At 39.5% G+C, this 12,774-nt stretch overlaps 1 protein-coding gene across 3 annotated transcripts in view; it reads right to left on the bottom strand.

Moving 5' to 3' along the window:
- SLC49A4 (solute carrier family 49 member 4) overlaps positions 1–12,774 on the bottom strand; it is a 188,019-nt gene that overhangs the window by 120,032 nt on the left and 55,213 nt on the right. For all 3 annotated transcript variants that reach the window (XM_073305107.2, XM_073305106.2, XM_073305105.2), the window contains exon 2: positions 3,273–3,366. In XM_073305107.2, the coding sequence (XP_073161208.1) occupies positions 3,273–3,366 (94 nt within the window). The remainder of the gene's footprint in view (positions 1–3,272; positions 3,367–12,774) is intronic.

The raw sequence follows: 12,774 nt of genomic DNA, 5'->3' as shown, positions 1-12,774 counted from the left end.
GTGTGACTTTGAGGTATTGGACATGTACATTGTGGGTGGTTACACACTAGAACTGAGGAGTTTGTTGTGGACTCTATATTTGGGGATTATACTGTTTATGTAGTAAAGCATGTGAGTCAGTGTGGATGGAACTCCTCAATTTTTAGTGACAGCTTTGATAGGAAATGTGCTTGAGCAACCTTAATACTACGTTGCCAAAGTTTTTGGGATGGAAAGTCTACAAGGCCAAGCCGAGACTGAAAAAAAATAAAAATAAAAACCCAGAAACCATTCTTCTAATTCTATTCATCATATCATCATTGCAACTCTCCCATGGGTAACCATTACATATGTTTCTATAGCTTCTTCCTTGGACTGTAATAATATCATTACAGAATATTCAAAAATGTTTAAAAGAATTTCACTTATACCACCTTCTAAAATAGGCATTATAAAGAAGAAAATCAGTCTTCAATTCAAGACAACTTTATTTGTGGAACAACAAACTATTCAAGTATTGCCAAAGCATAACCTGTTAATCTTAAAAAGAAAAGGAGTACTTGTGGCACCTTAGAGACTAACAAATTTATTTGAGCATAACCTTTTGTAAGCTACAGCTCACTTCATCAGATGCATTCAGTGGAAAATACAGTGGGGAGATTTATATATAGAGAGAACATGAAACAATGGGTGTTACCATACACACTGTACATACGTATTTGGAATAACTACACAGTTGAGGGCACAGCCAACTGTTACAAAATTTAAAAAACAAAAAACTGTATAAACCAAGAATGCCTACTTCAATAAGCACAATTTTACTGGCTAAAAGATTTCTCAAGTGATGTAACTTGGCTTTCAGTCTTCTGCCTCAAAATGCAGAGTTAACAGCAGATAGCTACATGTACAGTGTGAACAGTTATGCTGTCACAAGAAATCTACAATAAAAAGAACAGCCTTTTTTCACAGTTGGGAAATAATTAATCCTGTGTATACTTTTATCACACAATCTAAAAGATCAAACGATTTCCATAGGTAGAACTGTAATTCCAAAAAAAACCAAACCCTCTCTACTTTGATAGAACAGGCAAAATAGTTAGCAATTTTATCAATTTCAATTTGAGATGATATATATTTTCACAGCACAAACAAATGAAATAAGTAACCTACTCCATCAGGATTCTGGTTCAGGCTACCGATCGATCTATTGGTTTTCAGTAGCACACCTCACCACAATAGCTAAGAGCTTCCCTGATAAATTAGATATGGATGATGAGGTCCTTATTGGTCTTCACTGAGTCTTCAGCTGCTCTCCCTTCTCTAATTTAAGACGCTCTTGGTGAAAAAAAATACCTATAAGGGAGTGGGTTTTTTTCTCCCCCCTCTTCCCTTCATTGTGGACATGGTGGAAAAGTTTACTCAAAAAGGCTGATTTAATTAATCTGATCTTCTCAAGAAACTTGTTCCACAAGTAACCCTGCAGTTTGAGAATACATTATCTCTGGTGCTTATGTGCTTTGTAACCCTACTAAAGCAGATTAAAAGTGGAAGAGTACAAAATATTTCACTCCACTGCATTTAAACTATTTGACATTTTTGTAATATTTAATTTTTGGTGCTGGTGAGAGATACAGGATTGACAGAGCTGTAGACTGAGTACAGCTACATATCCACAGAACAGGTACAGCATGGGCAATCAGCAAGAACTCCCCCCCCATGCTGCCTTGACAACATGCTTCAACCTCACTTCACAGCCCTTTCAATCCTTGAATAACCTGCTGCAACTAGCAACAAAGATGGTTAATATCAGAGGTACCTATGGTTTTTGTAATATACATAATTGTCATAGGAGAATTGGAATGAAATCATCAACACATTACACCTAGGTGGTGGCTAGTCATCAGGTTATGGTAACTTTACTCACTACTGACCTGGTCTCAGTTAGAATCAATAACCTAGATGTCTCATCTCATTAGCTGTCCCCAGAACCATCCAACTCTCTCTTTACAACTTACCTGATTTGCAGTCTGTAAATCTCTGCCCTACAATGTACATGGCATTTCAAAAATAAAAGCCACTATGCTTTCCTCAGCAAAAAAGTTTCCACATTGATATTTCATTTTGGAGCAATGCAAGTACTCTGCACTAGCACATGGCTGGCTGAAATTCAGGAGCAAGGCTAGGAGAATTAAAAAAGTTCCTTTTATTTCATTGTTCTCTGCTGAATGATCCACAAAGAGCAAATACATGTGGTCCTAGAGAAAGTCAACTGTCCTGTTCCTATTATTGAAAGCAAAGAGACATGAAGTTAAACACACCACTGAGTTTCTAAAGCAAGGAGACACTTCCAGACCAAAAAATCATTTAAAATTAACTTCTTTTCTAGATAGTAAGATACACACACACACACACACAAATACTCAAAAGTCAATGCTACTATACTTTTCTAAAGAAAAAGAAATGTATTGTATAGATGTATTACTATGCTGCCTCTTATTGGCAAGAGTGTATTAAATACAGACAAATAAAGATGGCTGAACAACAAATGGTCATTTAGCATGACCATAAAAATAGGACTTGTTATCCAGTACTATGGACAGGCTTCCAAATTCAAGACATTCTAAAGAAAGGCACAACTGAACAGTTTGGATTTATGTGACTTTATTAAGGTACTACTTTCTATTCCCAACTCTGACATTGCCCATGTGCTAAGCACACGTTTCAAAAACATAGAAAGCAAGTAATTTTAAAATATAATTTTTCTAGGAATGACAATTGTAATATACTGTATGCAAGGGGGCACTTTCATATTAGTTCATTTGCCTCAGTGTTTGACCTCAGAAGTCCAATACGTAAAATGTAAGCTACTTATTTAACATTTGCAAATAAATACTGTATTTTTATTTCATGTGGAACAATTAACTGTATGATCTTGGGCAAGTTTCTTAACCTCTCTATACCTCAGTTTTCTCATATGTAAAACTAAGATTAATGCTTATCTTCAAGGGGTGCTGTGAGGCTTAATTAACTGAAGTTCATAAAGTGCTTTGCAATCCTCAGATACCATGTAAAAGAATTATGCTAAAATCGATTCTGAGAAACAAAGAAAGTGTTAAATACAGCTAGTTTAAATTAAATGGGTATTTCTACATATCAGAGTCTGATACGGAAAACCTGTGTTGACATTACTGTGCATTGGAACAGCAGCAAAAACAGGGACATTTAAAACACGCCTATATATATATATATATATATATATATTATATATGTATATATATTCATTCTCCACTTACTTTTTTCTTATTGTTAGGTCTGACAGTGGTATACATCTTAGGCCAGCTCCTAACACCATGAGAGAGGATGTTAACAACACTGTTACCCGGAGACCTAAGACAAACAAAAATGGTAATATATTACAATTTTTAAAAATAAAGCAGCAATAATGCTAAGAATGAAGCTGAATACATTCACATACATACAGCCTGAAACTGCTTCTTGACATGCCATCTTTTTCATAAATACCTACACAACCATGAAGCTTTGTTATTACAGATATCAACCATGACTTCACATTGTAAAATACAGACCTCTCTATATTCAAGCTCCAACCTTTTGCAGGACCTGGGCCAATCATACATAAGCACCTTTAGAAAAGAAAAATACTATACAGTTTCACTGGTGCTCATACTGAAGGTTCCTTATTATGCACAATTGAAGTGTCAAGCAATAACATGATCTGAAATCTAATAATCTCTGGACTACATATGTAGAGGGAGAAATGGACCCCACACATTGTTTTTTGAACACTAAATGAAGTAGTGAGATTTGGGAAGTGGGGTGGGAGGTTTGCTAGATTCTTTCATAAAGCAGATTTACATTTCACCTTGAAGAAATAAATTTTCCCCTAGAAAAATCTGCCTTCTTTGCAGTACTTGCAACTAAGAGAAGTTTTTGATGTGTTCAGATCAAGTTGTCAGAGGTTGTGTGTAGAACACATTTCTAAAAAAATAAGTTACAATTGATTGATTCCTTAAATATCTTTCCCTCCAAATCTGTGATTCAGGATTGAGAAGCTGCTAGATCAGAAACAACTTCATCTTTAGTGCTGTAATTTCACTTGCCAACTACTAATGATGATGCATTTCCGTCATCAGTAAACAGAAGAAAAATGGATATACCTTGACAAGAGTTAAATCTCGATAGCCTTATGAAATATGGCATACATCCAATGAAACAGCACTTGTACATTTCATATTTATGTGGCCATACATTTCATATCTATACGGCCATACAACTTGTAGTTAATTCACAGCAAAAGAAAGCATTGCATTTGGCAGGATTTCTGTGTCACAGGGAGCACAGACTAGTGAAAAAAAAAAATCTAAATTATTCAATTACATGAAACTTAAAACAGCTGAAATACTAATAGGCAAATAAGAAATATTAATAAATGCTTCTTGCTCTAAACCCCCTTTCTGTAAACTTGCAGAAATCCTGGGCTTACTCACCATTTATGAACTACAACTGAACCTTGTTTGTTCTTATCTACCAGTGCGGTTAACTAAGTCCAGCCCTGGTTCAGTTGAACCAGGGGTGTGCCATCCATGCATGCAATGTATGCACTGTATGCCCCAGAAAAACTAGCTGCCTGTGGTTCCATTCTGTCCAGACCCATTGCCCAAACAAGCATGGAAGATGCCATTTTAAAATCAATCCTCCACACAGTGTGACCTAGCTTGTACCACACATGCAAGAAAACACTGCGTGGAGGACGCCATTTTGTGGAACATCAGGCATGCAAATGTGTAACTGAATACATTAGGTATGTGCTGGAGAGTGGGACCAAGATAAGCAGCAGTCAGTCAGTGGTAGCCACTAGCCAAGTTCTGTTAAATTTTCTTGTTGACAGAGGAACATAGAAATTCATATAGCACACTATAGACAAATTATATGCACAACTGCCATGTTAAACAAAGCCCCTAGATAGTTATATACATAATTAATTTGAAACTTTACTGTTTTCTAAAACAAAATCTACTTAAATATTTATGGTGCTTAAAAACCAAGATGTCCCCCCTACTATTTCCACTTCATTAGCACACCTGATCCTTTTCCTGTTTTAAAGTGCATCCTTGAAAAATGTCTTTTTATATGCTTATGTTCTTCTGTTCTCTGTTCTGTACCATATACTCTGACTAGCCAGCACTTTACAAAACATTATTTCTCTGTAAAAGCCGAAGGCATAGATTAAAGTTCCACGCAGGTTGCTGGAATAGTGTCTCATTAATGGCAAAACACAAGTGTGGAAAATAAAGAGAATATCAAGTATGCCCAGGAAGGGGATGGCAGTGATCACTGTTACTATGTTTTCCTCACCAGTACTATCCTACAGCTGAGACCAAGCCAGAGAGAACTCCCACTGCAAGAGTACAATATACAAAGCATGCAAGTGTACAAACGAATCATCTGTGATAGACCAAAGCTAGTGGCTTAAACTCTTAATCAGTTTAGTACAAAATTAGTTAATTTAGTGCAAGTAACTAAATTAAAACAAATAGTAAATGGATGGTCAAAACCAAAATTGCAATTAGTGAGTTCTTACAGAAAAGCAGGAAAAGATATGAAATCACATTTCAGCGAAGCAATGTATAAATGTGAATGGATCTGTAGGTGTGCAAAAACAAGCTATAATGCTGGCCCTGTCTACTTTTTTGTCAAGGAAAAGAAAGCGTGGAATAAGGCATGATACAATGACCTAACAATGTACAAAATGTAGACATCATGAAATAGCCAGAAACACCTAGCACCCTGTATACAGTTACAAACATTGGGACAAGCTTCCACTGATCTTCACTTAGATGAGCAACAGAGAACTGCTGTGAGACAACACATGAAATAATTTGCTAAATAGCCTGATTCTGACAACAACTAATTTGCGTTGTAGGTCATCTTGGAGAACAAGAGCTGGCATTTCATGGGCATAACAAATCAGATGATTCTCTGAGACAGAGCAGTTATGTAAAAATCTTAGAATTAGTCAGTGAGTTCAATCATTTACTCAAGCAGCATCTGGAAACCTCTACTGTTTTTTTGGGAACATCAAACAGAATTCAAAATGACCTCAAAGCAGTAACTAATGTCCAATTTAATGTCATTGTCAAAGAAATTGAGGAATGCCATTTGTTATTTTACTGGACGAAACCTCAGGTATCGCCAATAAGTCTCAGCTTTCGACTATACTGCATTATGTGAGCAAGAATGGTGATGCTACAGAATGCTTGGTTGGTTTTCCTGAAGTTAGCAACAATTGAACTGCGGCTGGCCTTTATCACTATGTTGAAATGGTGTGCCAGAAGTTTACATTCAGTGACAAGTTGGTAGCTCAGACATACGATGATGCAGCAGTAAGTGGAGGTCACATAAGTGGACTTCAGAAACACATTTGTGAAAAGTTCCCCTGTGCACTTCTTGTTCATTGCTATGCTCATTTTTTAAATCCTGCCCTCAGTTTTGCAGCATACAGTATCAGAGAATGACTGATTCTTTTCAAAAAATTTTCTCTTGATCTCCAAAGTAAGCTGAACTTCTTTGAAACGTATCTAAATGAAGCCTGCCTTCTATTTGTACCACAAGATGAAATTTTCACTCAAGGCTTGTATAAACTGTTAAGCAGAGCAAAGAAGCTCTGATCGAACTCTTCAAAAGTGTAATGCAAAATCCAGCAGATTGGAATGCTTGTCTTTCACCTCAGCCAAGACTTTCCTGACCATGCTTGATGATTTTCAGTTTATGTTTCTTCTTTGCCTCTGGAGTGACATATTTGAAGTGACAGGAGAGTTATTTGATGTTCTTCAAACCAAGATGGACAATACTGGGTTTTGTATTCAGCAGATTTGTGAGACAGAATAAATTCACCAAAGTGACAAACTTTTGATGAGTTTGGGAAAGAGCTGTCAGAGCAAGATGCACTTGAACCTCAGGAAAGGAGAGCAAGAGAAGGCCAAGCAACATGTAAGCGTCTCTTCTTTGAGGTTACTGACAATGTCAGCAAACAGATGTCAGTATGATTTGAAAGTGTAGAGAAACCTGAATCTCTCCAAAAAGATTCAAGGAGCTCCATACACATTTTCCAGTTGATAGTCTCATATCTCTGCAAGTACGTTACCTCAGTATTTTTTATATTAGTCAGTTGCACTCCGAACTGTTTGCTGTATACAACTCAGAACAGCTCCAAGGGAAAGTTGAATTTGGACTTGTATGGAACTGTTCATATGCTGGATTTACATACTTTGCTTGTCTGAGGTCAACAAGTCAGATGCCTTCATTCTGACTATTCCCTACTCTACTGCCACGATGGAACAGTCTTTTTCAGCTTCGAAGTGCATTAAGACATTCACATACAGCACTCAGCACAGCAAATGCCTGTCCAAATTGGCTTGAGTGATCATCAAAAGGGAATTGCTTATGTATCTGCGCAGCTTACCAGATTTCTACACCTTGGAGTTTCTTAAAAAAGATAGAAGAGTGGATTTTCAGTTTCAACAGAAAGGTTAGATAATCACATATTTGTATATTCTCAGCTTTCATTATATTCGACTACTAGTATTTGCCAAAACACATGTATCTGGTTTATTAATTGCTTGGGGTAGGTTTTTAGAAAATAAATTGTTTCATCTGTCATCTAAAAAGTTGCTGTATGCCTAAACAATTTCACTGCGCACCACTGAATGGCACCCATTTCTGATACCTGTTGCAGCAAGAGCTAATTTTCCTAGTGTAGACAAGGTTAAAGAGACACATGACCATTTTTTGATGTGTGCACAATTAGCATCTTAAGTGTTCCTAAACTGTATAGATTATATCATACTACAACCACTGACAGTGTACTCAGAACTACCCAAGACAGATAAAGACAGAGGTCCACAGCCCAAGGAGCATATAAGGTAAGGCCCTGCCAATTACAACTTTTAACTGAGTTAGTAATTAATTACTACCATGGCTGGTTCTAAATACTCTCTCTCCTCACACTACCTGATTAAAATACTGTTAATAGCCGTGGCAGCAAACAGTGTCTTGCCTGTGCCAAGAGACAGGGGCTGGAACATGGCTGTCTTCATGTAATGGACTCAGCACACTTTGTTTTGCAACATAAATAGGACTTCCATGTTTTATAACCAGTTTAGCTAGGCAGCCTTCTGCCCAGTTTTCGTTGCCGTAGAACACCCCTGAGGACATTGCCCCATGTGCTGCTGATGCCACACAGCTGGTGGATTGAGTGTATGAAGGCTAGGGCACTATTGGATAAGTACCCAGATTTTCTCAGAATGCATCAGAGTACAACTACCGTTTGGTAGCATAGTAAAAAGGGGGGGGGGAAATAGAGGGGCAGATGCACAAACATAGTTGTGATGTCTGAAAAACTATTTTGTGGACACGAGAGAACCTATTAAAATTCATAAAGCCACCACCTTATGCTCTTAAATACTTCCCTTAAATCTATGTCTCATGTTGCCTAAAAAACAAAAACAAAAAATTACTTCAGTCCATCATTAGCTAGGCAAGCGGCGAGCTCAGATTTCGGCTTCTCTTCTAAACTCTGTGCATTTCATTGTTTACCTCATCCTCCCAGCCCATTCCCAATTCCATTTGTCTGTTTTTTTCCACCTGTTGCATCCTGTCTGCCAAGAGGATTGTGAGCTCACTGGAGTAGGACTTGTCTTTTTGTTACCTATCTGTACAATGCTGAGTACTGTGGACCCCTTATTTTTGATTGTGGTTCCTATGTACTACTGCGAGTTAAATCGTGATAATGTCTCATATACCCAGTAAAAGTGGCTGCATCTCTAGTTAGTTACAAACAAACAAAAAATCACATTACAGATCTAAATGTGAATAGAGGCCAAAAGATGAAAAAAGAAACACAATGGGAGGCTCAGATGCTTACCTTTTTGTCATTTAGTGTTTCTAATATTGGGTGATTTCAGAAGTAGTGTTTTAGGAAAATAAACACACATTAATAGAGAAATATTAATGTATGTACTTCCTTTTAATATGAACTAGTGGTTTTCTTAAAGATTTTGCTTTCACATAACCATCACAGTATCATTTTTTGACAAAATATAATTTTAATTAGGGTAGGGTAATCTATTATTTACATTACTGTAGCTCCTAGGAGCCCTAGTCATGGACAAGGACCCATTGTGCTAGGCGCTGTACAAACAGAAAAGACCCTCCTTGCCCAAAAGAGCTTACAATCTAAGTTGTATCACCTATTCAGAACAAGCCTCCTTCCCACACTACGTAGCAGCGTAAACCCCAAAATGAGAGACATTTAATCATTTTTAAAAAGTAATTCTTAAACTCTTTATTTTGTCAGTATTCTAAGATTAAGTTAATTGGGAAAGTGCAGCAGGAGATATTTAAAAACATCTCTATATATAAAAATAAGTGTATTTTGTGCCTGATGCTCTTCTTCATAAATTTAACAAGACAAAAAACAAAACAAAAAAAACTGGCAGTAAATTACAGAAAGTTACTCTTCAGTGTTTCCTGCATCCCTGTTTGGCTAGCATCGCTTCCAAAACTAAAACTCTGTCCCTAAATGAAAAGAGCATAGGCACATTAACTTTGAAGGATGAACTCTCTGTGCAGTGGTCAATGGGGATCTGCCAAGAGAAGGTTAAAAGCACCAATAATAAAAATATTTGTTTGCTTCAAGGACTTATTAGCTGCCAAACTTATATGCCTGATTGAACATTTAATCACTGCATATTACTGTGAAACTGGATTTTCATTTCCAGTGTTTGGAAAGCACCAACCAGTTTATCTGAGGATATCAGTGCAGGATAACCAGTAGAGGGAGGAAATGTTGGCAGGTGTTGCGGACCGCTCATAGTTTTAGGAGATTGATGTATAGGGTGGATTCAGTCAACAACCATCTGCCCTGCACTGTGAGATTGTGGAGATGTGCTCCCCAACTCCTATGTTAGATACCAGTTTTACTATAGCCAAAAATCTGTGAGGTGGTAGGAAGGCTCTGGCTTGTATGGCATCCAACTGTGCGTCAATGAATTCCAGTTGTTGTACCAGCATTAAAGTGGACTTTTCTAGGTTCACAGGGAGACCTGGCTTCAGGAACAGGTCTACTGTTATATGGACAGCTCGGAGCATGTTGGTCTCGGATGGGTCCTTGAGGAGACAGTCATCCAAGTATGGGAAGATGACGATTCCTTGTTTCCTTAGGTAGGCATCAACTACTACAAGGACCTTGGAGAACACCTGAGGTGCTGTGGACAGTCTGAAAGACAGTACCTTGTATTGGTAGTGGTTGTTGCCCACAATGAATTGGAGATATCGTCTGTGGGTGGGGTACATTGTAATATGGAAGTATGCTTCTTGGAGAGCTAAGAACTTGTCCAATGTTCCACTGCTGGGATAATAGTGGAGAGGGTAACCATCTTGAAGCATTGCAGTTTGACAAACTTGTTTAGATTGCAAAGGTCCAGGATGGGTCACCAGCTGCCACATTTCTTCTGGATCAGGAAACAGTGGAGTAGAAACCCTGTCCCATTTCCTGGGAAGGGACCAGTTCTATGGTTCCCAGTTGCAGATGAAGATTTATTTCTCCCTGTAGAATGGAATAGTGAGAGGGGTCCTTGAAGAGAGACGGGGAGGGGAGTTGGCGGGGCGGAATAGATAGGAAGAGGATGGAGTATCCTTCCTTGATTATCCTGAGAATCCACTTGTCCAAGGTAATTAGTCTCCACGATGGGAAAAATTAAGTTAGTCAGTCACCAAACTGGTGGAACGTTGAAGATGGTGGGAATGACTGGAATAGGGGGAGGCTTCTCGAGGTCTCGACCACACCTTCAAAAGTGTTACTTTGGTGGGGGTGCATGACAGGTAGCCCCTTAAGGAGCAGTCTGTCGACATTTGGTAGGAGATCTTTGTCTTCGGTTCTGGCCGTCACAGTGCCATCGAGGGGTACTGCTGTGGTCAGGATCGCGGGAGGAAATATTTCCCCGGGCATCTCTTCGGCTCAGGCGTGTAAATGCCAAGAGATAGGAGTGTAACTTGGGAGTCTTTATGGGAGTGCAGAGAATCATCCATGCACCCCAAGAATAGTTTCTGGCCCTCAAAAGGTACATCCTCTATCACAGTTTGTACCTCCTATGGAAAACCAAGGAGGTGGAGCCATGATGCATGCCTCATGACCACAGCAGTTGCAATGGATCAGGCAGTGGTGTCTGCAGAGAGGCTTGCAAGGCTTTACAGGCTAGGAGGTGTCCTTCAGATACTAAGAACTGGAATTGCTCTTTCTTGGCCTCCAGCAGGTCATGACAGAGTTCCTCCAATTTAGAGCAGTTCAGGTAATTACACTTAGTCATGAGAGCTCAGTTGGAGATTCTAAATTGTAGCATGGCTGATGAACATGCTTTGCGTCCAAATAAGTCTAGGCATTTCTAACCCATCTGGATAACTAACATACCATTGGTATTGACGGCCTCTCTCTTGCACTGCATTAATCACTAAAGAATTTGGGGTGAGAATAGAAATTCCGCATCCTTCGCCGGAACATAGTATTTTTTGTCAGCATATTTGCAGGTTGGAGGGATGAACGCCGGGTCTGCCAGAGCAGTTTCTAAGAATTGAGAAGAGCCTCACTGATCGGTAGTGTGAACTTAAAGGAAGAGGATGTGTGGAATATATCAATCAGCTTATGCTGCTGGTCCTTGACTTCCTCCAAAGGAATCTGTGATAAGTCCTGAAAATGTCTGAAATTGTCAGCAGATGTAGGAGGTGGAGGCATGATAGCCTTGTCAGAGGAAGAGGACGAAAAACGTAGTGCTGGTGGAGAATCCTCTTCCTGTTCCTCCTCTTTAGTTGGTACAGGCAGGGGTTCAACCTCCGGAGGGTGAGAAACTAATGGAGAAGGAAGAGGTATAGGTCTCCAGCTTTGCTTCTTGGGAGGGTTTCCAAACTGTGCCCTGTACATGGTCTAAGGGTCCCAATATGGCCAGTGCTGGGGGAGTGGAAAATGTGGCTGCATCCAGGGTGGTCCATGTCAAGACTGTGGACCAGATGTGGATTGTGGATAATGAGGATGAGCAGGTGTGATTTGCCTGGTAGATGAGGGAGCGATGGAGCCTTCCTCTTCCTCCTCATCACTGGGGAAGGGAGGTGGAGAAAGGGAGGAGTGTTTTGAGTCCAGAGAGGAGGGTGGAAGTGGGGGGAGGTCACTGAAGGAGTGAAGATTCAGAAGTGTCAGATTCTAGCAGATCTTTAGGATATCTAAAGTCTTGGAGGGATGGCGGGGGGAAGAGAGCATCATCTGTGCCAGTGTATGACTCGGTGACGAAGAGTGTATTCTCCTGAATCATCTGAAGATGGTGCCAGATTCTTGCCCGGTGCTGACTGTTTTATTGGTGTTGGAAAAGCACCAGTGCCAGCATTTTTGTCATTGCTATAGCTCCTGAAGTTGGCCTATCTCACTGCCCAGAGTTGGGAAACTGTGCCGAGGGCTGTAAGTCCACTCAGTTAGGATCTTTAGATCGTTTCTTTGCGTCGGTATCAAGGGTATTCTAACAGGCCCAGGAGCTGTGTCCCCTTATCAGATGATGTTGAAGCAACAGACCTCGCTGGGAATGGTGTTCTCGTGGGCTGTGCCTCAAAGTGTGAGGAGGGAGCCCGTTTCTTTTCATCTGAGTGAGAAAGAGAAAACTTTCTCTTCGGGGGACATGGAGAGTGAGGATCAGCAGATGACCTGGCAGAATGTGAAGACCTCTCTGCGGAAGA

This window comes from Lepidochelys kempii, chromosome 11 (assembly GCF_965140285.1).
Source record: "Lepidochelys kempii isolate rLepKem1 chromosome 11, rLepKem1.hap1, whole genome shotgun sequence".
Lineage (NCBI taxonomy): Eukaryota > Metazoa > Chordata > Testudines > Cheloniidae > Lepidochelys > Lepidochelys kempii.
Note: the sequence above shows the minus strand (reverse complement) of the source record. Positions and strands in the feature narration are given on the sequence as shown.